This window comes from Neovison vison, chromosome 3, assembly GCF_020171115.1.
Source record: "Neovison vison isolate M4711 chromosome 3, ASM_NN_V1, whole genome shotgun sequence".
NCBI classification, from domain to species: domain Eukaryota; kingdom Metazoa; phylum Chordata; class Mammalia; order Carnivora; family Mustelidae; genus Neogale; species Neogale vison.
Genome location: NC_058093.1, coordinates 217,988,687 through 218,013,480, shown reverse-complemented (window position 1 = coordinate 218,013,480; position 24,794 = coordinate 217,988,687). Strand labels below are relative to the sequence as shown.

Genomic DNA, 24,794 nt, shown 5'->3' with positions numbered 1-24,794 from the left:
TGTGGCCATCAGAGACTTGCCCCAGGTCTGACTCACTGGGACTGTGGGCAGTCCCTATGGGGAGAGTAGACCACGCCCACCCCCCCACACACACCCTCCCCACACCCACCCTGCCTCTGGAGCTGCCACTGCTGCAGGAGGAGGCCTGAGGAATCTGTACCCCGGGGCCTGAAGCAAGCGCAGACCTTTGTCCACACACACAGGGGTGAATCTGGGGGTGCATTGGGCGTGTCCGCCCAGAGGCTGCCCTGTGAGTCGGTCCCATCATCGGTTTGTACTCGCTTTGTCCTGTGCTCCCTCTTAGTCCAGTCAGCCTCCTTACAGCCCCCAGACTATTAGGGTCTGGGTCACTGCCCTTCTTGCAGTAACAGGCCCAGATATGAGGCACTTGATGGCAGAATGACGCACTTGTGTTTCCCCACTGGACCCAGAAGCTGTCGCCCACTCACGGCTTCCCCGGCACGGCCTCCCCGCCTGCCAGGACCAAAGAGGCTTTGTCTCGAGTAAGCAGCTCTGACTTTTCCCAGATAATGAGCTTCTCAGCTGGTGTCTTTAGCAGAAATCTTTTATCAGGCATCAGAGGCTCGTCTGTGTTAGGAAGCCATAGAAACCACGTACCATCTAAGTGTGTAATGAATTGTTTGATGGGAAGCAAGCCCCTGGGGTGAGTTACAGAACCCTGTTTGCAGTTCCAGCACTGGGAAAGTCCACCAGAGTGACGGAGAGCTGCACCCTGGGCTGGGCTTTGCCCACCCGCTGCCATGAACCTGATGTGAGGGTCCCTCCCACCTATCTCCCCTGTCAGAGGGCACACCCAGTAGTGAGGGGCTGGCCCCAGCAGGCGGTGCTGGCAGCCCAGACCTGTGCAGAGCCCCGCCTTTCTCCTGGGACCCATTCCTGACACCATGCCTCACAGGGCAGGAACTGAGTCAGTTCTGGGCAGGGAGTTCACTTACACAGTTGTCAGACCCCAAATGTCTAAACTCACACTTTCTGCAGAGGCCTCCTGGACAAAGTATCCCCACCCCTGGCCAGGCCTTGGCTTCTACCCCTATTACAAGGAAGGGGTTGGACCAGGGATCTGTAACTAAGGAAGCCATGTGCATTCACACCCAAGACCACTCACCCCTTGCTACAACCTTGTTAATACCACTAGGTTAGTGCAAAGTGGAAACTGAGGCTCAGAGAAGTCACCTGAGCTGCCCAGGGTCACCCAGCTGGTAGGTATCCGAGCCAAAATGCAAGGTTGGGTCTATGAGGCTCATGGGGGCAGTGATGCCCCCACATGCTCAGAGGCAATGAGGATGAGACCTCCAAGGGTGGCGGCAAAGGCCCCCTCCTCTCTGTGGTCAGCACATGGACTGGGGGCCTTGCATCACCAGGGTAAAGCCCCCCAGTCTCAGGACCTGAGTCCCTGCTTTGTGTCTTACCTTTAGGCTACAGCCATACCAGGGCACTTCCTGGGAAGCTGGGGACCCAGGATGAGTGGAGGCTACCCCCGTTGTCCCCAGAAGGCACAAACCGTGGTTCCCCAGGTCATTCCAGTTCTTGCTATGAGAGAAGGAACCTGTTTCTCCCCACTGTTGAGATCCCTTTGCAAACGCCCCCTCCCGCACCCTGAGTGGATACTCTTGCTCTCTGGAGGGAAGCTTCCAGCATCCCCCATGCCTGAGTTTGGGGAATCTATTCCCACTGCCACTAGAGGGCAGGCCTCCCTCCTGTGAACTGCGAATGGCTGTGGTTTTCCACCCAGTCGTGGGCTCTGACTGAGATTGAGTCCTACAAGTGGAGAAGAAAATGAGGGATGGCTGGCCAGAGCCTATGGAGGAGCACATCTTGTAGAGGGTCCTGGGCAAGCAGCACTCTTCACACACAGAGAGGGACCAGCTGTGTCACCTTCACTTTTACCCAAGATGGCCAAGAGTCTGGGGTTGTTGAGCCTTCAGGAGAAAAGTCAGAGGGACAATCAAATCTCCTTCAGATTTGGGAAAAGGTGCTTTGGGAACCTTCACAAGCCTGTAGATCCCTAGCTCCCAGCAGGGCAGGGAGGCGACCCTCTGGACAATTCCTTAGACCATTCCATAGGAACCATGGTTAGTGACACAGCCCATTCCTGTGCCACTGCCCCCAGGGGGCCAGTGCAGTGAGACTCACCTCCAATGGAGCACAGCCCCTTCCCTTCCGTAAATGTTGGAGGAATCAAGAGGCTCAGAACAAGTTTCTGGATCAGGAATGTTGAACAGTGCCACAGTGTTCCACCTCTTTGTGTCTTTGCCTGTGCTGTACCTTCTAGAATTTTCCCCACCCTTTAGATACCTGGTAGATCCCTTTACATCCTCTAGAATCCCACATGGATGTCACCAGGGCCGGGAGGCTGTCCACGCTTCTTGTCAGGAAGTCGTTCCTTCTGGCTAGAACCCTCTGGAATCACCGGACACTGCTGTGCTTCACTGAGCTCACTGTGCACTTTCCCCAGTTACTTTGACATCTGCCTCCACCAGTCTTTGTGCCCCCAAAGTGAGACTCGGATTTTAACTCACCTGTGTCCCCAACAGCAGTTGGGAGTACCCAGTGGCAGTGCCCAATATGTGATGTTGGAACCCAAATGGGTGTCATATCTCAGAAAAGAGAATTCTAAGTAGCCCACATCTCATGTTTGCCTGCTGTTACCATTTACAGAGCCATGCTCCTTCCATTTCCTCACCTGAACAAGGTCAGTGACAAGAGCCACTTGTCATTCCATCTTGCAGAGAAATGACCCCACCTGGTCACGGAGAAATAGGAAGTGAGACTTATGAAATTAACTCATAAGTTGCGTTTTTCACAAGAGGGGTGTACTGAGTCCTGACCCCCTCCCTCCGTTCGTGGTTTTGGTTGGTGAAGCCATGTCTACATGGCTCCTGCAGTTAGGAAAGGCCTGGCTGTTGGAACTTGAACCCAGACCTGAGCAGCTTCCCACTGAGCCTTCGCTGGGCTTATGCCAGGCAGGGACTCAGCGTTGCCCCTGGAGCTCATGATCCAGAGGACCCACCCGGTGATATCCTGTCACACCTCAGGGTGGCTGTGCAGCCTTCTCAAGGAGCAGCATGGAAAGTAGCTCAGAGGCCCACTTTTGAAGGTCAAGTGTGTAGAAGGCCTAGGGAAGGGCTGGGGAGGTTCACATTTGGCTGGGAGAGGGGCTCAAGCCTGGATGACCACCACCCACCATCTCCTTGCTGGGGAGCTAGCTGGACATCCTGGGAGCCAAGGCAGGACCTGCAGAGGGCACGGAGTGGGGCCCAGACCGGTGAGGAGAGTCCCTCACAGGCAGGAAGGAAAGGTATGAATAGGGACCACATCTGTCCACGCGGCCTTGGTGGATGCATCATCTTGTCCATCCCCCCCCCCCGTTGGCCTGGGCAGCTCCACAGGGAAACCCTGAAGCTTCCGTGGGTAGCACAGCTCCCAGCCTCGGGAGCCTGGGCCTCAAGTGAGAACGAGCAGGTAGGGAACACAGGGCTGGGGTGGTGGTGCGCTCCCTGGCGGGGGAATTTTGCAAGTCTGATCCGAAGCAGCCCCATGGGCCCCTGCATCAGTTGCTGTTTGCGTAGCTGTGAACTAGCCCACCATCGGAGGAGGGACCTCAAGGCACCATGAAACAACTTTAGTTCATAGATGGAGTCTTGAACCTCAGTGCCCCGGCGTCGCGCGTCCTTCCTGGGACCCAGGACGCACCTGGTGTGCGGGGGCATCGGGCTGGTCCCAGGTCTAACGTGGAGCGCGGTCAAACTAGCTCCTGCTTTGGGTATTCGTTTCCATAAAGGAAAAGAGTCAATTCCAGTTTTCATTCTCTTTTCCTGTAAGTTCATCTTTGGGGTAAAGCAGGATTGAAGGACAGGCCACTGGGAAGGAGACTGGTAACAACAGCAGTCCGCCAACATTCTTCCTGTGCCTTTGTTTGCGCCTCACAACAGCCACATGAGGTTGGGGTCATTGTGGCTTCCTTGTCATCAACATCGTTTGTGTTAGTCAGGTGTCACCCTGAGACCCAGAGCAGTCATCTTGCCTACGAGGGGGCAGGCCTCGTAGGCAAGCTTCGACGAGCACTTGCGGTTACAGCCACTGGGCCCTGGGCCACCCGCAATGCTGGCTGTGGGGTCTGTGCCGAAGGACTGAGGCACACCACCCGTCACCAGGCCCAGCCCACCTGCGCTTTGCCAGGTGACCCCAGCATCTTAAGGGTGGCCCCGTGAGGCCTGAATGCCAGCCTCATGGCCCCTGCTCCCCGCAGAAGAAACCCTCGGTATCACCACGGACGTTCAGGGGGTGAGATGTGAGAGGTTCCTCAGAGTTCGTGACTTATGCTGGGGCCCAGGACTCAGGTCCTCCAGCCACAGGGACACCCCAGGGCCCTTAGGTGCAGTGAGTTCAGGCCGACCTGGCTCACAGGCACTGAGCACTTTGCAGGGGGCGGGGGGACTGTGCAGGCATAGGAGGCCCTCTGGAATCCCTCCCTAATTGAGTCAGGCCCTGGTCTAGGCCCTGGGCATACAGGGAACAAAGACTCCTTGGAAAAACGTAACCACACAGACGATGAGGCATGCTCGAGGCAAGAAGACCCTCAGAGGGAAAAAAGCAGGCTGATGAGGTGGGGCGGGAGGCCCCCCCTTGCACACTGGAGGGGAGGGCACCTGGAGGGAGGTAGGGAGAAGAGCCGCACTAGATTCTCAGGCAGGCCTGGAGCAGCGGGATGCCAGAGGAGGGGGGAGTGTGGCAATGGTGGAGGGTGGAGGGGAGGGGAGGAGGGGAGGCCTGGGCAGATAGAGTTGCTCACAGGACACACTGGGTGCTTACGCTCATGGAGAACACCACACTTAGCACTCTGAATGAGGCTCCAGCAGCCAAGGACTGTGGTCCAACCCAAGTTTCCGCAATAGCCTCCTCCTGCTTGGAGCATGGACCACAGGTGAGGTAGGGACAGGCACTTGGAGCCCCTTGAGAAGCGCACTCCTCACCGCAATGCTTATGAAGTGCTGGTGGCTCAGACTGCTGGGAGGAGCTGAGTGGCTAGCCCCTTGCTGGGTTTGTTGACAGCAGGGCCCACAGAGTGGCTGTGCAGGGAGAAATCTGGCCTCGGGGTCGGGGGCACTGTAAGGAGTGGGAAGGAGCCACTAGTAGAATGGGGGCCCCTACCTCTGCCATCACAGTGCCAGACTGTGGTCCAGCGGTCAGTCCCACTGATGCAGATAAGATGCAGGAGGGCCTTTTCCTGAAAGGTCTTGATCAGCCAGTGAGCAAGCAGAGCCGGGTCGGGGGGAGCCCCTCAGTAAATGAGAGATAGCCGAGGTGCCCAGTGGAGGCAGGAAGTGGCAGTGGCCCACAGAGGGTGGATGCCCGTCAGGCCTACTTCCAAGGGCCTGAGGGGACAGACAGCACACTTGGGGGCTCTCAGTTTACCCAGAAAGGTAGTGGCTTGCAAGACACACCGTTTGGTGCCTGCAGTAGAGGTGGTGGGGCAGGATGAGGGTGCAGATTCCAAAGGCGGGGACGCTGTGGGGAGAGGCACTGGCGCAGCCTGTCTCAGGGGGGCTTGGCCCCCAGTCCAGCTGAAGGGAGCTGGAAGAGAAACGTGCAGGCGGATGTGGACAGGGTGGGGGCAAGTAGGGCCAGCTGGGAGATGTGTGCAGATGCAGACAAAACCTCATATTTGGGGCATCATAGAAATAAAGCCCCAGACCAGAGCTCTTTTGCTGCTGGAAATACTCTGAGGCTTCTCTCAGCCCCATTTGGAGATCACGAAGGGGTTCTCGTGCCCACCCAAGCAGAGCATGGGGGAGCGGCCCTGGAGCTGCCCTGCCCGGTCCTTCTGGGGCTCGTGGGCAGGTCCAGCTGACCGCTGTTCCGCTCTTGACAGCTTGCTCATTTGGGGCCTGGGGAGAGGAATAAAAATAGATTCTGTAACTGTTTAAAATCAGTTGGCAAACTGGCGGCCAGATGGTGCTGGTTCCTGTGCGCAAGGGGTAAACTATTTTGAATGTGGAAAGCGCTATTTTAAAGTTTGAACTGAAGTGAAAAGCTGCCTCTCCAGTGCCACAAGTGAGTCACATTGGGGAGAAGCTGTGACCATCCCCCTGCCCGGTGTTTGCGAAGGGCTGGCGCCCATGAGCGTGGAGTCTGTTCTGGGCATTGGTCGAGGTGGGGCCACAGGCAGGTGGCTGGTCCAGCCTGGCCTGGGAGCTGCTTGGTCTCTAGGGGCCAGGAGGGTGCTGGAGATGCAGCGTGGCAGTTTGGCTGGGCCTGACCTCCCCCACAGCCCTCCCCCCCCCCAACCCCTAGGTTAGCCCAGCACTACTGTCGTGACTCCACGGGTCCCCACTCTTGGTCTTGGAGGCCTGGATGTCTGGGCATCTGCTGCGGCCGCCTCTGAGCCTTGCAAGCCTGGCCTACATCTCAGCACTGCCCCTTCCAGCCACTGGGAGGCATGCACTGAAGGCAGCCTGCTGCTCCTAGGGGAGGAGTAGAAGGAAAGACCCTGTTGACCCCAGTGTGCCCCCAGGTGTGAGCTTCTGGCCACGCACAATGGCTCCAGGAGATGAGCACTCTGAATGACTTTGTCCTATTGGCTCCTTTTATGATAGAAGGCCAGTGAGAGGCAGGTCCGCAGTCAGGCTGGCCATATGAGGACCAGTGTGGGGGGTTAGGTGGTGGATGGGCAGCCCCCCATGACTCTGAGAGCCAAAGGGTCCAGCTGCCCACCCACTTGGGAGCCCTAAAGCCTGAGGGTCCCTGCAGGCCAGACATATGGCAGTCAGACATCCGGCGGGTTCTGCCACAGGTGGAAGCACAGCCCTTTCTCCCATCCCTCCTGCATCCATGGTTACCAGTACTTGCTGTGTGCTGGTGGCTAGAGACAGAGCCCATCGCCAAACTGGCCCTCTCAGTTGGCATTCACCCAACCTGCAACCTCTGGGCATTTGGCCCATCTCTCCACCTCCTCCATGAGTCCCAGCGGTCACCCACCCTAACATCCCACAGTCTTCTGGCATCTTCCTCATGCTCCCGTCTAGAGGGGAGACAGCACGGGAAACGGTGCTTCCCGAGTGGTCCCTGAAGGCCAGGCTTAACCAGGGTCTTGGCTCTGCAGACCCTCCCGAGAGCTTGAGAGGCTCCCTGGGCCACACACAGGATGGTCATCGGACCCAGGCTGGCTGACCCCACACCCTGCTCACCTGCCCGTCTTTGGGGACAGCGAGGTCATTGTCTGGATTAGGATTAGGAACAAAAAAGCGATTAGAGTTTGTCCTCCTTCCTCCTGGCACAGCTGCTCAAAGGTTTCCAGCTCAGAGGCACTTGGTCCGTCCCACAGGATCCCCTCAGGATGACCCGCAGCAGCTCCCTTTGGAGCTCACACAGCTTGGGTGAGCAGGCCTCACAGCCGCCTTCACCGGGTGGGGCTTCTGAGAGGGGAGAGCCCCTGGTGGACAGGCAGGGCCTCCCAGCCCCCCAGCCTGTTGCTGAGCAGAGCCAGCCCCAGTACAGGGCCGGGGGAGAGCTGTCTTTTCTGTCCCGGGCTTTTGGGTTCCCACTCTGCTCTGGAGCAGCTTGGCAGGCTCCCCATCCTCCACACTGCCCACAGGACCCCACATCTCTTCATCTCGGGGATCCTTTCCATAGCCCTGGGAGTGGGAGGAAGGGACAGGGCTAGGAAATTGGAAACTTGTTCCCACCCAGAGGGCGATTCCTCAACGGGTCATGGAATCAGGGACTCTGCAGGACCCCTGGGGTTCGACTTTCTTCCCATGAGGACACCAAGGCCCAGGAGGCTATAGGCCTGGCCCAGGGTAGGCAGAAGGCAATGCCCTTGAGGGGTCCAGAGGCTGGGCTCCTTTGTTCTGCCCATTCCTGGTGCCTTGCATCATTTAAGAGCTAATAGGGTAGGGGGTTTAGGTGGCATAGGAAACCGCTCTTGCTCAGGGAAGGGCACGAGCCCTCTGAGAACTATGGCAGAGCCTCAGGGGAAACGTGACAGTGTTCAGGGCGCAGTTCCACCCGGCCCCTCCCTGGGGCCCCGGAAACTGTCCCCAGCTGGCCCCCCGGCGGGCCCCTGGCCTAATCCAGCTTAGTGAGCACACAGGGCACAGCCCAGCTCAGCATTCCCGGGCAATAGGATGGGGCCTGGAGAAGGCCAGCAGCAGCAGAGGAAGCCTTGGGAGTTGAGGAGGGACACCAGGTAGGCACATGGGGTGAAAGGGGTGGGGGAGCTCGCCACAGCCCATGCGGTGACCAAGGCAGTTTCTCCGCTGCAGATGACCCCCCTCCTCTAGGAGCAGCGGTAAAGGCCTTGGTCCAGCCCCAGGAGCCCCTCTATACTGGGGTGTAGCAGCCTCTGCCCTGCCCTTATCTCTAGGTGACTGTGACACTCTACAACCTTCATGTACCCAACCCAGCCACGTGAGGCCCCTGTCCTGCCCCCTGTTGCCCCACACCCTTGGTCCTTCAGGGGCAGCGAGATGGAGGTCACCCCCAACCAGGTTGTCAGCCAGCAGCCCCGGCCGCTTGGGCCCCATCCTCTGCCACAAGGATGGGTGCTGGTAACAAGCTTTGTGGAGGCACCGCTGAGTCCTGGTGCTTGAACAGGGTTATTCCTTGACATCCTTGCCAGTGAGCATCTCCGGGAGCCCAGCTCCCCTCCAGGAAGGCCACGGAATCCCTCAGGGGGCATCCAGGCCATGATGCTCAGCTGTACAAAGTGGTAACAAGGCTGGTTCCTTGCTCTGGGAGACTGCAGATGGCGTCCACAGGGCCTGGGACTCGGGTCCTACACACGCCGCCCGGGGCCTCGAGCAAGTACTTTGGCCTCCCTGAGCCTCTGTTAAAACAGGGAGCTCCGCGCTTGCAAGAATGCCCCAGACAGCTCTGGCCCACGGCAGGGGTGCAGCATGCAGCTGGCGGGCCAGGCATCAGAATAAACAGGTGTGTTTGAGACAGAGCCAGAGGGAGGGTGACACATGCCTGGTGGGCCACATGCAGGTGACATGGGGATGATGGGGCCCCGGGAGATGAGGCTGGAGATGATGTGCGGCCAGGTCTGTGAGAGGCTGTCAGCTCTTCCTCGAAATACAACAAACATTCCACTTTCCTTTGGAGGAGAAAATGGTCATTTCTAAGGCAGTGAGAGCCCAAGCCCATCAGAACCTCAGGGGTGGGAGAGAGGGAGCCTAATTCATCTTCACACCGCGTTTGTCTTTCCCCCTTTGCTCTTGTGGCCAGAAAGCCCAGAGGCCACACCGAGTCCTCTGGCATGGTTTCGTGGGGCATATTTACTGCGACCTCTGGCTCCTGTTTTATACTGTTGTTTGGGGCTCTCTGACCAGTCTTGTTTTAAAAGCCATGGGTTCCGTGAAAGCAGAGCACCCGTGGATGTTAAAACCCAGTGACAGGAAAAGGATGGCAGGAGCTGTAGAGGGTCCCCAGGGAGCTGTGGAAGGCATTGTGTGGGGGAGCAGAGCTGGAGGAGGGTAAGGGGGGAGGTGAGTGGCTGGGTGCTGCTGCCAGACCTTCCTGGGTGTTGGGGGGAAGGCAGGCAGCAGGCACAGACTGAGAGCAGAGCAGAGCACCCACAGACTTAGAACCCGGACAGCCGTGAGGCACCCATTGTGTATCCTGTCTATAAAAAGGCTGTGTACATGGGCCAGCCTAGGCTCCTGCACACTCACCTTGGGGCAGGCAGGCCTGGCTCTGTGGGGAAGCCTGGCTCTCGGGCCTGGCCTGCTTGTCCCCTTGGGCAGCCCCTTCTCCCTAGGCCTCCGGCTCACAGGGGGGCGGGGCAGGGAGACCTGGCAAGGGGCTTCCCTATGGCAGTGCGCCCGGCACCCATGCCCACCCAGAGAAGTGAGGGCGGTCCTCCTCCATCAGCACTGGGCCCCCTTCTGACCCGTACTGTGCACCCAGATCAATAACGCCTGGCAGGCTGCCTGGGCCAGCAGTGGGTCGACCAGCACTCTTGCGGTATTGGGATTCCTTCCTGGGTCAGCAAACAAATGGCAGGATCCGAGACTGACTTGACTGGGCATGGTGGCTGAGCTCAGGGCTGTGGAAAATCACAGAGGCCGTGGGCCAGGGATCTCATGGGAGGGGCGGCTCAGAGTGGACAGAACTCCAGGATAAGGAGCTGGGGTCCCTCTCTGTGTCTGCTACCTCTGGCCGTGTGACCTCAGAGCCTGTTTCACAATCTGTGGAAAGGGGTGGGGAGCCCCTCCCCACCCACAGGACTCCTAGAAGCATCTGGAACATTTCTGAGGTGCCCAGAGGGGTCCTCTGCCCACCACGCTCCACCACTACTACTTTTGTATACCACTGGGGCAGACCCAGCAAAGAGGAGCCTTCTAGTCTGCCCTTTGGAGTCAGTGGTTGTGTGTCTGCTGTCAAGGCCCCCTACCCTGAGGCCTGCAGTGGTGAGGGGGGAGCAGGGACCTGGGACAAGGCCACTGAAGGACCCTGGGTGGTAAAGGCTTGGCTCCCAAGTCAAAAGCTAGGGAGTGGCAATCAGGCATGTCCTCGTCCCCAAACTGTGTGATGGTCCGTGACTGTAGCCCCACACCAGCAGCTGAGCCTCACAGATCCATTATTTGCAAACTCTAGAAAGCCCCAGACCTGTGGCTGCTCCTGGTGCAGCCTCTATTGTCTCCAGAGCCTGTTAAATGCATAAGGAGATTTCTCTACTCCCATCCCAACCTGTGCTGGGTCATCTGCCCGTATAAATCCCTGCCCCCTTCTGGAGAAGCTGGTTACGGTGGCTTAGGTGTGACCAGGCAGGGACCTTTCGGGGAGAGTGGGGACACTCCTGAATCTGAGATAGAGTGAATATACTTCCTCCCCAGAGCCTCGCAAGGGAGCTGCAGGAACCTGAGCCTCAGTTTCTTCATATGTCAATTGGGGATGACCCCACTCCTCTGCCTTGAGGATTTTGCTGGGCCCGGGTGGACAGCGAAGCTGGGAGCCTGGGCTCTGTCAGATATTACTGTTGTGTCTCGGGACATGGGCTCAGAGGGGCTGAGTGGCTTGTGCAGGAGTCCAGGCCTTACCACTCCTGATAGCAAGCCTTATTACTCTACTTTGCTGGTTTCCTTGGGTCCCCATCCCATCTTTAGAATGGTGTGTGGGGGTAAGGGTGTCAGGGAGGAAGCTTTGCCCAGCCCACTCCGCACGGGTGCTGGGAGGTGAGATGACAGGGAAGGCACGAGGGGGTAGGCTTGAGGAGAGAGAGAGATGCCGGCCGGAGTCTGCCGCTGGCGAGGTTCTATCCGCCCCTGCTCTCCTGAGAGGCCCCCACAGCCACCCCTCAGCAGGTTGTTCGCTCATCCAGCGGATGCTCAGAGTAGCCGCTGAGTTTGGGGATCCATGGGATGAAGAGAAACAGGCAGAGTCAGCAGAGAAGCTGATCTGTAGGCATGAGATTGCAGGTGGTTGGGGTGAGTGAGTAAGTATCTCAGGGGACCTGACCGAGCCGGCTCAGGAGCCTTCCCTGGGGGAGACGTGAGAGAAGTCTGAGCAGTGAGGGTGGCACCCATGCCTCTGGTGCCTCCCAGGGAGTGTCTGTGAGGGCTGCTTGGCCCAGCACTCCACATCACCTCCCTGGTTCCTCCCAACAGCTGTCAGGATACAGCTGCATTGTCCCTGTGTCACCGATGAGGGGCTGTGTGCCCTTCTCCCTCCAGGAGAGCATGACTCCAACCCTCGGGGTCAGATGGCATGTGATGTGTGTGGAAAGGGAGGGCCGGGGAGGGGTGGCCAGAGACCACCGGTGCACATTGGGCTGAGGAAACGTGTCCCTTCCTACTGCATTCAGTCCAGAAGAGGCAAACCCAGAGGTCCCTGGCTTGGCCCTCCCTGCCCTCCAGGAACAGCTGAGCCCAGGCCCTCCTCTGATCACAGGGACAAAACGACAAACCCCTGCCTCATAAGAGTGTAGTGGGACCACCTACGGACCTGGGAAGCTGGAAAGAATCTGAATGTCAGAGTAGGCCCCAAGTCTGAAGGGGGAACCTTACTTAAAAAGCAGAGTTATGTGATACAGACTTTGAGGTAACTTTGTGGGAAGGTCCGGTCTCAGTTCCTGTGCCAGATAAGACCCTTTAACCTCTCTAAGCCAGGAAGTTATGGCATAATGTGGCTTTCCTTCCTCCCATGTCACGGGCAGGGACTGGCCTGACCACCACATAGGCCTTGGGTTCTCATAGGGACAGAGGTCGTGCTTAGGTCCGGCACATGGCTGAACTTGGGCCCCAGCCATGTGGAAATCCAGCCTCCACCAGTCACAGCCCAGGTTTGGTGCTCTCAGACGGCATCCTCACTGTGGGATGCCCACCATGGTGGACGCCTGTCCCTGGGCTGGCTCTGAGAGAAAATTCAGAGTCCCTTCATCCCCACAGAAGCCAAGGGGGCAGCAAAGGTGTTTCTGAACACCCCAGGACTGACTGGCAGGTGGGGTGTGGGGTATGGGACAGACAGGCCCCTGCCCTGGGCCCTGTGCTCACCGGCCACTCTGTCCCCCCTCCCCAGGCCTGCAGAGACTTCTTGGAACTAGCAGAGACACACAGCCGGAAATGGCAGCGTGCCCTACAGTATGAGCAAGAACAGCGCATCCACCTGGAGGAGACCATCGAGCAGCTAGCCAAGCAGCACAACAGCCTCGAACGGGCCTTCCGTAGCGCCCCCGGCCGGGCCACCAACCCCACCAAGAGCTTCAGCGAAGGCGAGTGGGCGAGGGCCACCCTGCCTGGCTGGGTCCCTTGCTCAGGGCTGCTCAGCCTCTGTTCCTTCCAATCTGTGCTCTGTCTCCACCTCCTCCTGCCAGCTGGCTCTGCTTACACGGCCCCCCCCGCACCCCCAGTACACATGCCCCTTAACATGCCCCCATTCAGGCCTGCCTCAGTGGCTTTGTATTTCCCACACCCACTACCAAAGGGTAATTATCTCCCTGCATTTAGGTTCCAGTTCTTATGAGAAAAGTCCAGCGAGCCCAACTGTCCCTCTGTGGTAGGGCTGCCCGGTGCCAGGTGGCAGCCCACCTGGCCTTGGGGCTGGGATGCCGGGTCCATCAGAAAGGGTAGGTAGGCCCCAGACAGACTGACCAGCGTGTTGAGCAATCTGGGGAGGCTTCCAGAAGGAGAGAGGCCTTTGAGCCAAAGCACTGAGCGGGAAGCTCATTCCAGGAAGGGGACCCAGGGCAGCCACAGCCACGTTAATGCGGCCCAGGTGACTGAAGTGGGAAAGGAATGAAGGGCTGGTGGGGGGGGCAGGGTCCAAAGTGGGGGGCACCCTTTGGGCTTTGGACTTCCTCAGGCAGGTGAGTGAGTTTTCAGAGTTGCAAACTGAGGCGGCGGTTTTGCGTGTATCTGCAGGAAGCCTCTTAACTCCCAAAGGAGAGGACAGTGAGGAAGATGAAGATACCGAGTACTTCGACGCCATGGAAGACTCTACATCCTTCATCACCGTGATCACCGAGGCCAAGGAGGACAGGTGTGTTCTCCAGGCAGGACTGGCGGCCCTGGAAGGAGCCTCTGCCAGACTTAGCCTTTCCCGCCTTGTTCTTAAGCTGCACCTGTTCTTCGTACTTGGGGGTTTTCTTTCAAGTCTTGCTTCACACTGTATTTTAGTTATTATTATGATTGTTCTGTTCCTCAGATTCAAATGCCCACATAGAGTTTGAATCAGGGTTTCATTTTAACAGAGGCGGAGAACAGGGCCTCGGCAGGATCCGGTTCCAGCTGGAGAGGGTGGGGGTGGGGGCTGGGACCCCAGGGCCAGGTCGAAAGGCGTCTGCTGCACTTTCTTGCCTCGGAGCTACACGCAGTCCCAACCACTCCCTCCACCCCGCCCACGTTCCAAAACAGACAGGCCATGCAAGAAGTCCCTTTTATTTTCTATTTCCAAGCCTCCTTTCATAAAAGTGTCCTCTTTCAGGGTGTTTCTAAATATACACTAGAGCACAGCGGTAACCGGGACACTGTTGTCAGAATCTGGATCCCCAGGAAGCGCCCCCACCCCCGTGGTGGGACTGTGCTGGTGCAGGACCCCCAAAAGGGAGGAGCAGGAGCCCTGCGTGGGCAGGCTGGGTCAGAGGGCAGCACCCTGGGGCATGAACAGGGATTTGCTACAATTCGGAGTTGCCTCATTTAGGACATTGCTTCAGGCCCAAGTACTGGAAGGGTGGTGAGTCTGGCTGCTCTGGGGGACATGGAGGTGGCTGATGAGTTCCACCCATGTCTGTGGCTCCTCTGCCGTGGCCTGGGGAGGAGCTGCCATTCCAAGTCCTAGGGACAATGACATAAGCAACCACTGCCTGTGCTGCCCCCTGCACCCATCATCCCTGGGGCACAGCGGAGTCACAGAGCCTCCCATGCTCCCCCACAGGCTTGCCCTCAGGCAGGACACTCAGCCCCTCATGGATGAGGACCAGCAGGCTTCCTGATGGCCTTATTCCCTGCGTCTGATCTGCAACTCACAGTCCATACCCCACACTGCTTTCCGTGGACTCCCTGGAGCCCAGTCCACAGAGGGGAAGGCAGTAAAAACCCCCAGCCCCTCCTTTTTTGCCTCTGTGTACCAACATGGGTCACCACTCCATATCCTGGTTTCTCTCAGGGCAAGGGCCTTTGGGATCTCTCTAATTCAACAGGGTGTTTCTAGTCCTATCAACAGAGTATTTCCAACTCAATCACGGTTCATTTCCCAATAATAGTTTAAAATTTGCTTGCTTATATTGCTCTCACAATGAGCTTGGCTGTTCTGAATTTACTTTCACTTTACCACCCAGCAGTGTCAACCTCGTGCACCCCTCCAACTTCCCACCCACCCCTCCCATACCTGGAGTCCCCAGGGGCTGGGCTCTGCCCCCTCCTTCGCGCCCCCAACCCAGCCACCTTCCACACCTCAGCTAACAGCCCCAGGCCTCTCTGCTGCCACCCAACCAGCAAGCAGGTGACCCCTGTGCTTGACATTCTTCATTGGCTCTCTAGGCTCCTGATGCAATCCCAAGGCCCAAACTACCACCTTCCCCGGTATTGTAGCTCCTCTGGACTATAGGCGGGTCCCTTGTGCGCAATGACCCAGTGAGTCCTTCCCATTCCCTGAGGCCCTGACTGCCAAGTGCCTGCCCCTCACCCCAGCTGGCCCAGGTCACCTGTCCTCGAGGATCCCTCAGAGCTTGAATCCTTCTTCATCCATATCACCCCCTGCTGCTTAGCCAACCATCTCACAACAAGTATTCATAGGCACAGGCATGCATCTGACCACTTCCTGCCCTTCTGAAACCCCAGTCTAGTGCGAGAGATCAGCAGACAGTGAGGACACAGTGAGGCCCCACAGGGCTCTAGGGGGTTCTGCCAGAGGAAATGGCCACCCCCAGCTTCATCCGGGTCCTGGGTCTGCCAGTCCCAGGAGGGGCTGTGTGTAGGGACCTCAGGTGACTTTGCTCCAGTGTCTGCTCCTATGGGACATCAGTGGGTGGGAGCCCCTTCACTGCCCTGGGCCCCCCCAGCCCAGCTGAATGTCCCAAAGTGGGCATGTCCCATTGGAGAAGCAGCCTTGGGGTGGGCTGTCCCTTGCACCTCACTGATGGGTCTGGGTAGAAGGTGCCCGGTCCCCAGGAGGCCTCAGGATTTGTAAATAATTTGCCTCCCCTTTTGTGTTTCTTGCAGAAAAGCGGAGGGTGGGACCACAGGCCCAGTGGACTGGACCTCATCAGATAATGTAAGTGAGATGGGAGACCTCAAAGGTGGCTAGAAGACAGGCTGGCACTTTGGGCTCCGGGCCTCTGGGTCGGGCTTAGTGCCCTGGCTCCCTTCCGCCTGGTCTGACCTGTCTGCCAGCCTGCCCCTGTGCCAGCACCGTGCCAGTGGCCAGCTCAGTGCTTTGGACTGCATTGGATAGAGGTGAGGGCCGGGGCTAGAAGGCCGAAGGGGCACCTGGCCTCTGCTCACAAACCCATTTTCTCTGGCAGGTGCTAGATGGCGCCTCACTTGTGCCCAAGGGTCCCCCCAAGGTCAAGAGGCGTGTCCGCATCCCTGACAAACCCAACTACAGCCTTAATCTCTGGAGCATCATGAAGAACTGCATCGGCCGGGAGCTCTCCAAGATCCCCATGCCGGTAGGGGCTGGTGTGGAGCAGCCGCTTTGGGTCCAAAGGGGGCCCTGTTTTGTGCATGGATAAGGAATGACCTCTAAGTGCCAGCAGTCTGGGTGTCATTCTTAACAACACCTGAGGGGCATGTAACAAATTATCAAATCGTGTTCAACAACATTGCCAAAATCCCGAGAGCAGAGGTCTCAGGCTCTGAGGGAAGAAGCTAAGGAGGGACTCTGCATTGATCAGAGATGTGGGGACCCCCAGAGCACCTCTGCACCTGACAGGGCTTCCTGATGTCCCGGCTCTCCCGACCTCATAGATGGGGAGTGGCAGAACTGGGCTGTCCTGGGCCAGGAGCTATCTCTTGCACCCACTCCAGCCAGGTCACACATTGGGCTGAGGATGGAGCTAGCATTCTCGTGTCGCCAGGCTCTGATGGCATCTCCAGGGGGCAAATGTTTGGGGTTCAGGCCAGACTTGGTTTCACTGTGTGCCCCAGGACAAACCCGTTCACATCTCCCGCCTCTGTGTCCACACCTGCAAAGTGGGGCAAGGAACAACGTCCACATAACAGTGTCTGGGAGGATGAAAGGGGAGAACTCAGGGCAGTCCCTGCTTGATGGCTGGCCCAGGGTCATAGCCGAGCATCACAAGGGGGGAGTGACCCTGCCCTTCCCCAAGACCAGGATGGAGGGGGCGCCGCCTATAGGAGCGTTCACCCAAAAACAGCGCAAGAGCTCAGAATAGGAGGAAAACTCATTCATCCAGCCACCCATCCCTCCCGTCACTCTCTAATTCTGACTCTGTGCTGAACAAGTCAGAAACTCTGGACTTGGTGGCCCTCACATCCTAGGAAGGGAGAGTAATAGTGACCGTAGTGACAGGGTACGAGTTACAGCAGGTCCAAAAGCCACGAGGCTATAGAGAAAACTGAGGGTGGAGGCAAGCACAGGGAGCTACTCGGGTTTGGACAGGGCATTAGTCGGGGTCGGCAGAGGAACTTGACTGTGGAGGCACCATCTGAACCGCAGTGCCCAGGACCGTCTGAGGAGAACAGGCAGGCGGGGAGGGCCCCGGGGCTGTGCCGGGAGCAGCGCCTGACCACCGCCCGTCCGCTCCGCAGGTCAACTTTAACGAGCCCCTGTCCATGCTCCAGCGGCTGACGGAGGACCTGGAGTACCACCACCTGCTGGACAAGGCGGTGCACTGCACCAGCTCAGTGGAGCAGATGTGCCTGGTGGCCGCCTTCTCCGTGTCCTCCTACTCCACCACTGTGCACCGCATCGCCAAGCCCTTCAACCCTATGCTAGGGGAGACCTTTGAGCTGGACCGCCTTGATGACATGGGCCTGCGCTCCCTCTGTGAGCAGGTAAGGCCCACGCACACTCTGGCCAAGGCGCTCCTTCCAGGCCCAGGGGTCCCAGGGAGACAAATGGGACATGGTCTCTGACCCTGCCATGCCCGAGCCCACAAGGCCAAGTCAAGGTCCATTCAGAGGCTGGGCCTCCTGCAGCAGGGGCAGACCTCCCGGAGATAGTTGGGTGAGGGCAGAGTCAGGGCTGGTGTGTGGGGAAGGGGAGGGCCCCTCCCCCTGCCAGGAACCACACAGCGGCTCTTGAGGGACAAGTGTGTGGTGCTCTCTGGGAGTCTGGGTAGGCCAGAGCAGGGGAGGTAGCAGGCAGAGGGGATCCTCCACTGTGTGGGGACCCTGAGTCCGTGACGGTGCAGGCCTAGAATGTGAGGAGCTTCTGGGGCCCAGCGGTCCTTCCCTGGGGGTTGGTGATGTCAGCTTGCCCCCATCGCTTCTCAATGCCTTCCCCACACCCACAGACATGCATATTCTCCCCACGGAGCAGAGCCAAACCCAGGCCCTGGGGTCTAGGAGCCTCAGCAGCAGCATCTTAGCCTGAGCTTGTCTGATGGGGGTTGAATCTGTCGGTGCCTCCCTGGGTGCTGGGAGAACCCAGGCAGGCGCTGCGTGAAGAGCTTCCTGGCTAGGCTGCTGGACATCAGCTGTCGGCCAGGCATTGTTTGGGGCTTGGGGGTGGGGAGCTCCAAAAGCAGACACTTCACTGTCTGGTGGCTAGTTGAAAAGGCGTGCTGTGGTGGCAGTGTAGCCCTACACAAAGCCAGTTATGGGTAGAGCACAGGCTGCTTAGAAAGTAGAGCCTGGGTATTTGCAGATGCTTTGGATGTAGGGAGGGAGGGCCAGGGAGGAGGAAGGGAGGCAAGGGAAGGCAGCAAGAATGACCCTAGCATTCTTGGCCTGAACTACTGAGTGAATTCTCTTCTTCATTCAGTAGAGTTGACCAAGTGCCCCCAAGGTGCCAGGTGCCATACAGGCAGCTGGGAAGTGAGCGGATGGGGTGCCTGTTCTCCTGAAGGGGGCAGTGCGGGACAGGTGCTGTGTAAGTGGATGGTTCCTTCACCTTTAGAAAGCTGGCTGGAGCCAAAAGCGAGGGAGAAAGCAGCACAGGTCAGAGAGGAAGTGGGCGGGCAGCCTGAGGCTTCGGGTTTCAGTCTGTGTGGCAGGTAGAGAGGGTCCTGACACCTGCCTTTGTTTATGCGCCCCCTGCAGCGGAGAGTAAAGCTATAGATGCTTTGCGCCACCCACCGTGGCCTGGTGAGGGGGAGGGGCAGATTCAAGACGCATTTTGAAGAAAGAACAGCCAGGATTTCCTAAGGGTTAGAGAAGGAACATAAGAAAGAAGGCCAGGGATGACTCTCAAGCATTTGGTGTGAGCAGCTGTTAAGACTAGATCATCGGCCTGAGCAGGAAGCCAGGACACAGAGTGCCAGGGCCAGCCCCTTGGGGTCACATCCCTAGGTGTGCCAGTATGGTGGGCTCTAGGGCATGTGGGGCCCCAGCCGTGGGTGACAAGGAATGGGGGGTGGGTTTGACCTGTGATGCTGAGACCAGAAAGGCCTTGAGGTGCCACTTACAGGGACAGGAGACAATGAGAGATGCAGGAGGGAGTGGCAGGAACTCTGGTCAGTCCAAACAGCCACCTGTATGGGAGAGTCCAGTGGGCAGCTGGGTGGCAGGGCGGCAGTCCCAGCGCAAGGCTGGGGCTGGAGACTGACTGAGGTCGTGACCCAGCGAGGAGGTGCCTTAGAGAGGGAGGAAGCTGGGGAGAGGCTGAGCCCCAGGACCCTCTGACCACAAGGCCACAGAAATGAGGAAGAATAAACAAGGGGAAATTGACAGGGGCTTGCTGGCAGGTGAGAACAGTAGTCAGGGGTGCCCAGTGCTGTGAGAGGAGCGGGGAGGTGTGGGAGGCCCCAGGGGCCGTGCAGAGCTTGCTGTGCCACCCCCTGCGGCCAGGGCAGGACACTGATATGGCCTCCTGCTCTAGAGCCATGCTGGCCAGGAGGGAGACAGGGCCCAACTCTGCCCCTCAGTTCAAGTGACTTCCCCAGCCTGAGCCCCCTGTGCAACATGGCACAGTAGGGGGCAGCCCTTTGCAGATGAGTTGGGGGGCTAACTGGGGAGTTGGCAGAGAAGCCCTAGCTAGAGTGTCACACTTCACTTCCTAGCCATCAGCACAGCTTGTCACAGGGGCCCCCTTGAGGCCAAGCTCTGTCATCACCCCATTTCAGAGCCCAAGCCTGGCATAGAGATGCCTTAGTCCTCTTCCCCTGACCACAGCAAGCCCAGGACAGCCGCCCACGCCGGTCCCACGGCCAACCCTTGCTTTTCCATCAGAGCACCACCCTTCCTGGGGGCCTGCTCCCAGGGCCATGGAGCTGGTCATGCTGAGCACAGGGCAGGTGGTCCCCACAGCTGGTTGGGGAACAGGCCTGGGCCCATGTCCAGCAGACGCTCATGTCCTGTGGGTCTGGTCTCAGGTGAGCCACCACCCACCATCAGCTGCACACTACGTGTTTTCCAAGCATGGCTGGAGCCTCTGGCAGGAGATCACCATCTCTAGCAAGTTCCGGGGAAAATACCTCTCCATCATGCCGCTAGGTGAGCTGAAGCCCTGTGCTTTCCCAGGACAGAAAGCCTTTCTGGATAAGCGGGAGGGTTTTACCAACACAGAAGCCAGCTTGGGGCCTCTAGGAGTGACCTTAGTCTCTCTGCAGATCTGCTCCCCACCTCCCCAGGCTTCCTCGATGCCTCCCTGGCCTATGCCTTGTCCCCAGTCTACACGAATACTGCTTCCAGTTGTCAGGACCGTGGGACCATGGGCAGACAGGCTCGCTGGGGTCTAGCATGGCAAGCCATGACTTCTGACCCTATATCTGGCCTCCAGGTGCCATCCACTTAGAATTCCAGGCCAGTGGGAATCACTACGTGTGGAGGAAGAGCACCTCGACTGTGCATAACATCATTGTGGGCAAGCTCTGGATTGATCAGGTCAGGTGGTACTCTCGGGGAGGGGGCGTGTGGCCTAGAGGTGGGGTGCTGACCACTAACCTTCCTCACCAGACCGGGGACATTGAGATTGTGAACCATAAGACCCAGGACCGGTGCCAGCTGAAGTTCTTGCCCTATAGCTACTTCTCCAAAGAGGTAGCCCGGAAGGTAAGCAAGGCTACTTCTCAGAGTCATGGGAGGGGAATGGAGTGGGGCGTGTGCCTGTGCTGATCCTGCCCATGTCCACAGGTGACAGGAGTGGTAAGTGACAGCCAGGGCAAAGCCCACTACGTGCTGTCAGGTTCATGGGATGAACAGATGGAGTGCGCCAAGATCGTGCAAAGCAGCCCCAGCAGCCCCAGCTCAGATGGGAAGCAGAAGACCGTGTACCAGACGCTGCCAGCCAAGCTGCTGTGGAAGAAGTACCCGCTGCCGTGAGTGGGGCTGAGGGAGGGTAAAGAGCAGGCAGGGAGAAGGAGGCAGAGGCAGTGGGGCCTAGGGCAGGCAGGGGAGCCTGGCCAGCCAGGCAAGAAGTGAGCGACAGACACTGGGGTCAGGATGGTTCTGTCCGCACGTAGGCAGAGACTGTGTTCTGCAGCTGACATCCTAATGTGACTGTATCGGGCGGTAGCCAATCCTATGCAGACTTTAAACAGGCTGATAAAGACAGAGCCCCCATAGTCCAAGGAAGGAAAAACAATGTTTTCCTTCATCAGGGCAAGGAACAGAAAACTATAAAAAGTGGCACAGAAGGTTCCAGAGGGAGCAAAGCAAAGGAAAAATTAAGCAACTGAACTTGAGAACTCCGATTGGGAAGGTTTAATAAACTCCATCAACGGAATAGGTCAGAAGGAATAAACCCTTCAGATAGAGAGACAAAACCTGGAAAAGACAAAAAGCCAACAGAGAGAAAGCTTACCACCTAATGACCCAGAATGACTCCTGGAGCAGCATCGCCAGCAGCCCTGGGAGCCCATAAAGACCCCAGGGGTAGCTGTGCACACATCAAGTTTGAGAGCAGGGTCTAGTGCACTTCTAGTCGGGAGTCTAGAAGGAAAGAGAACATATCTGAAGAGCAAACAGCAGAGAATCTTCCACACCAAATCTGTACAGTGGAACTGTTGAAACTAAATCAAAGAGAAAATATTAAGCAGCCAGTTGTGAAAAAGACATGTATGAGTTTCTGAGGAATAGCAAACAGACAGCGGTCTCTTCCTCAGCAATGATGGAAGCTTGAAGATGGTCAAATGAGATCTTACATGTGCAGAAAGACTCACTGCCGGCCGACAATGATACACCCAGGGAGAACACATTTACAGAGTGTTGAAATGTTATGTTTTCAGACTATTAAAAACTCATTTTGGCACCAGAAGACCCCCATTAAAGGATATACCTCCTGCAGAAGGAAAGTGATCCCAGATGGAAGATATGAGATGTATGAGTGAATGAAGAACAAAAACTACGTGAACCTAAGTGAACAGTAAATAAACAAGAATAGTGATGTCTTTCAAGTTTTAGAATCTAAACATAAAATACAACTGTGTGATCATATAAGTCGGAAGAAGGAGAAATGGAAGGAAACTTCTCAAAGGCCATTGTGCTACCCAAGAAGGTGTCAAGATGTATGTTAACTTTTGGCTGTGTGAAGTCTGCATTCCTAGAACCACCACTAAAATAATGTGTAACTGGAATCCCAGAAGGAAAAGAAAGAAAGAAAAATGGAAAGGAGAGAGAAATGGTTAAATAATGGAAATAAATTTCCCAGAGCAAAAACAAGGAGATGGGAGACCTTGGGCTGAAGAGTCTGTAGAATTTCAGAAACAAGAGATAAAGAAAAGCTTTCACCTAGATCATACTATAGAGAAAATTAAAAATGCCAAGGAGAAAATTCTAGTAGCTTCCAGAGAGGAGTATAAGAAGATTACAATTAAGGATAAAGAATCAGATTGACAATCAGAAAGATTGACATCTTTCAATAGCCGGTGTTTGGAGTAATATTTTCAAGGTAATGAAGAAAACAAAATTAGAAGACTAAGATTTTTATCCAGCCAAGCTATCATTTAATAATGAGGACATAACAACAAGAAAATGTCATCAGGCAAAGAGTCTCAGAAGGTTTGCCACACAAAACCCACAATGAAAATGGTATTAGACATAGTAGTTCATTTATGTATTTATTTATTTATTTGAGAGAGAATGCAGGAGAGCACAAGCGGTGGGGACGGGCCGGGGGCAGCGAGGGGAGAGACAATCTTAACCACGCTCCACACACCCAGTGCTTGGCTGACATGACGCTCGATCTTACGACCCTGAGATCGTGTGAGATCATGACCTGAGCTGAAATCAAGAGTTGGATGCTTAACCAACTGAGCCACCCAGGTGCCCCTAGACATAGTACTTTAAAAGGGGAGAAAAAAAATCCAGAAGTTGCTGAAAAGACATAATATGATGTAAACATTGTGTTTTTGGAAGTTTGTTTTTTTTAAAATAATGACTAAGACCAAAGGCAAAGAGAAAGTAGTCCTAAATAATGCAGAATTTAAGGTGTAAATAACGTTAACATGTAAGGATATGAGGAGAGTTGAAAAGGACACCAAGGGATGAGAAGGATTGCTAAGTTCTTATTAGAAGGAAGAGACAAATATAAGATGTTAGAATAGTAAGAAAAGACTAAGGAGAAAAAGGAAAAATAAAAACAATAAATCAACACAGTAGGAATAGGTCCAAACATAACAAATAAAAGTAGATGAAACTCACCAGTCAATAAACAAAATACTGACTTTTTAAAAATCCAGATATATACACCTTCTAAGAGATGTAAAAAACAAAGACATGCAGAGGTTGAAAGTGAAAGACATACCATGGGAATACTAACTGAAAAAGCTACAATAGCTCTATTAATATCAGATAAAATAGACTTTAATAAGACAAAAGCATTATTAGGGATGAAAGAGTTGCTACATATAAAAGTTCTTCAAGAAGATAAGGAGTTTCACTATGCATGTAATGAAACAGCCTCAAAAATAAACAAAGTGTATATTGATGTAAAGGGAGAAACTGGTAAATCCATCAGCATGTGGGAGATTGAGAGACTTCAACATACCTTTCTCACTTGGTGATCAGTCAAGGGCAGCGGGGAGAGGATCAACAAGGATTTGAGGAGATAAGAACAACACAGGATGTCCACACACTTGAAGTTGCAACACTCAAAGAACATACTTTTTACCCAGTGGACATGGAATGTATGCAAAGATCTGTCATGTACTGAACCTTAGAGAAAACTCAACAAATTTAGAGGGTAGCATACAGACCACATCCATGATAAGACAAAATTAAGTCAGAAGTTATGAACAAGATGACAAAAAATCCCCACGTGTTTGGAAAAAATTGTTAAGTTGCTAAATAACTCATGGGTAAAATAATAAATGAGGATGAAAATGTAAAAATACCTAAAATTGGGGCACATGGGGGCTCAGTCAGTTAAGCATCTGCTTTCAGCTCAGGTTATAATCCCAGGGTCCTGGGATTGAGTTTCGCATCTGGCTCCCTGCTCAGTGCGGAGCCTGCTTCTGCCTCTACCCCCTCCTCTGTTCTCTCTCTCTCAAATAAATAAATAAAATCTTAAAATAAAATAAAATACCTAAAATTGAGTGAGAATGGATGTAACAAAGTTAGTGCTTTAAAGGAAACAGATTGTCTTAAATAGGCACATAAATAAGCTCATTCGTTTTGAGACTATTTCTTTTCTGAGTTTCTAATCTAAGAAATTAGAGAAAGGTCAACATATAAACCAGAAGAAAGAAAAAAAAAACTTTAAAAATAAGAGCAGAGATTAGTAAAATAGAAAAAAGTGAAATAGAGAAGTTTAAAAAGCCAAAAGTTGATTCTTTGAGGAAAAAAAAAAAAATCTGACAGAAAACTACTGGCCAGACTTCTCAAGCGAGAATAGAGAAATAATATTATTAATGAAGAGTTTAATATGACATGCAAAGTACTAAGAATTAAAATTCAGATGAGAACAAATTCTTAGATATAATAAGAACTGAGTCTAAAAGAAATGAAAAGCATGACTAGTCCTATAATCAAAGAAACTGAAGTAGTTTAAAAAATCCCAAAAGGAAAACACAAAGCCCAGATAATTTTGTAGGTGAATTCTACCAAATTTTCAAGAAATATATTATCCCAATAGTATATAAAATCTTTTAGATCAAAGGAAAAGAAAAAATGCTCTCCTTTTCTATGCATGAGGCCAGGATAACCCTGATGTCAAATCAAGCTAAAAGAGCCGTAAGAAAATTAAAGTTCTGCCCTATTTCACTTATGAAT

The 24,794-nt window shown here is 55.1% G+C and overlaps 1 protein-coding gene across 1 annotated transcript in view; it reads left to right on the top strand.

Annotated features, from left to right (window-relative positions):
• The window catches only part of OSBP2 (oxysterol binding protein 2), a 158,066-nt gene that overhangs the window by 128,259 nt on the left and 5,013 nt on the right, over nucleotides 1-24,794 (top strand). The window contains exons 4-12 of the mRNA XM_044243906.1: nucleotides 12,541-12,733; nucleotides 13,383-13,500; nucleotides 15,681-15,732; nucleotides 15,983-16,129; nucleotides 17,232-17,477; nucleotides 19,958-20,078; nucleotides 20,365-20,468; nucleotides 20,541-20,636; nucleotides 20,718-20,902. Coding sequence (XP_044099841.1) covers nucleotides 12,541-12,733; nucleotides 13,383-13,500; nucleotides 15,681-15,732; nucleotides 15,983-16,129; nucleotides 17,232-17,477; nucleotides 19,958-20,078; nucleotides 20,365-20,468; nucleotides 20,541-20,636; nucleotides 20,718-20,902 — 1,262 coding nt within the window. The remainder of the gene's footprint in view (nucleotides 1-12,540; nucleotides 12,734-13,382; nucleotides 13,501-15,680; nucleotides 15,733-15,982; nucleotides 16,130-17,231; nucleotides 17,478-19,957; nucleotides 20,079-20,364; nucleotides 20,469-20,540; nucleotides 20,637-20,717; nucleotides 20,903-24,794) is intronic.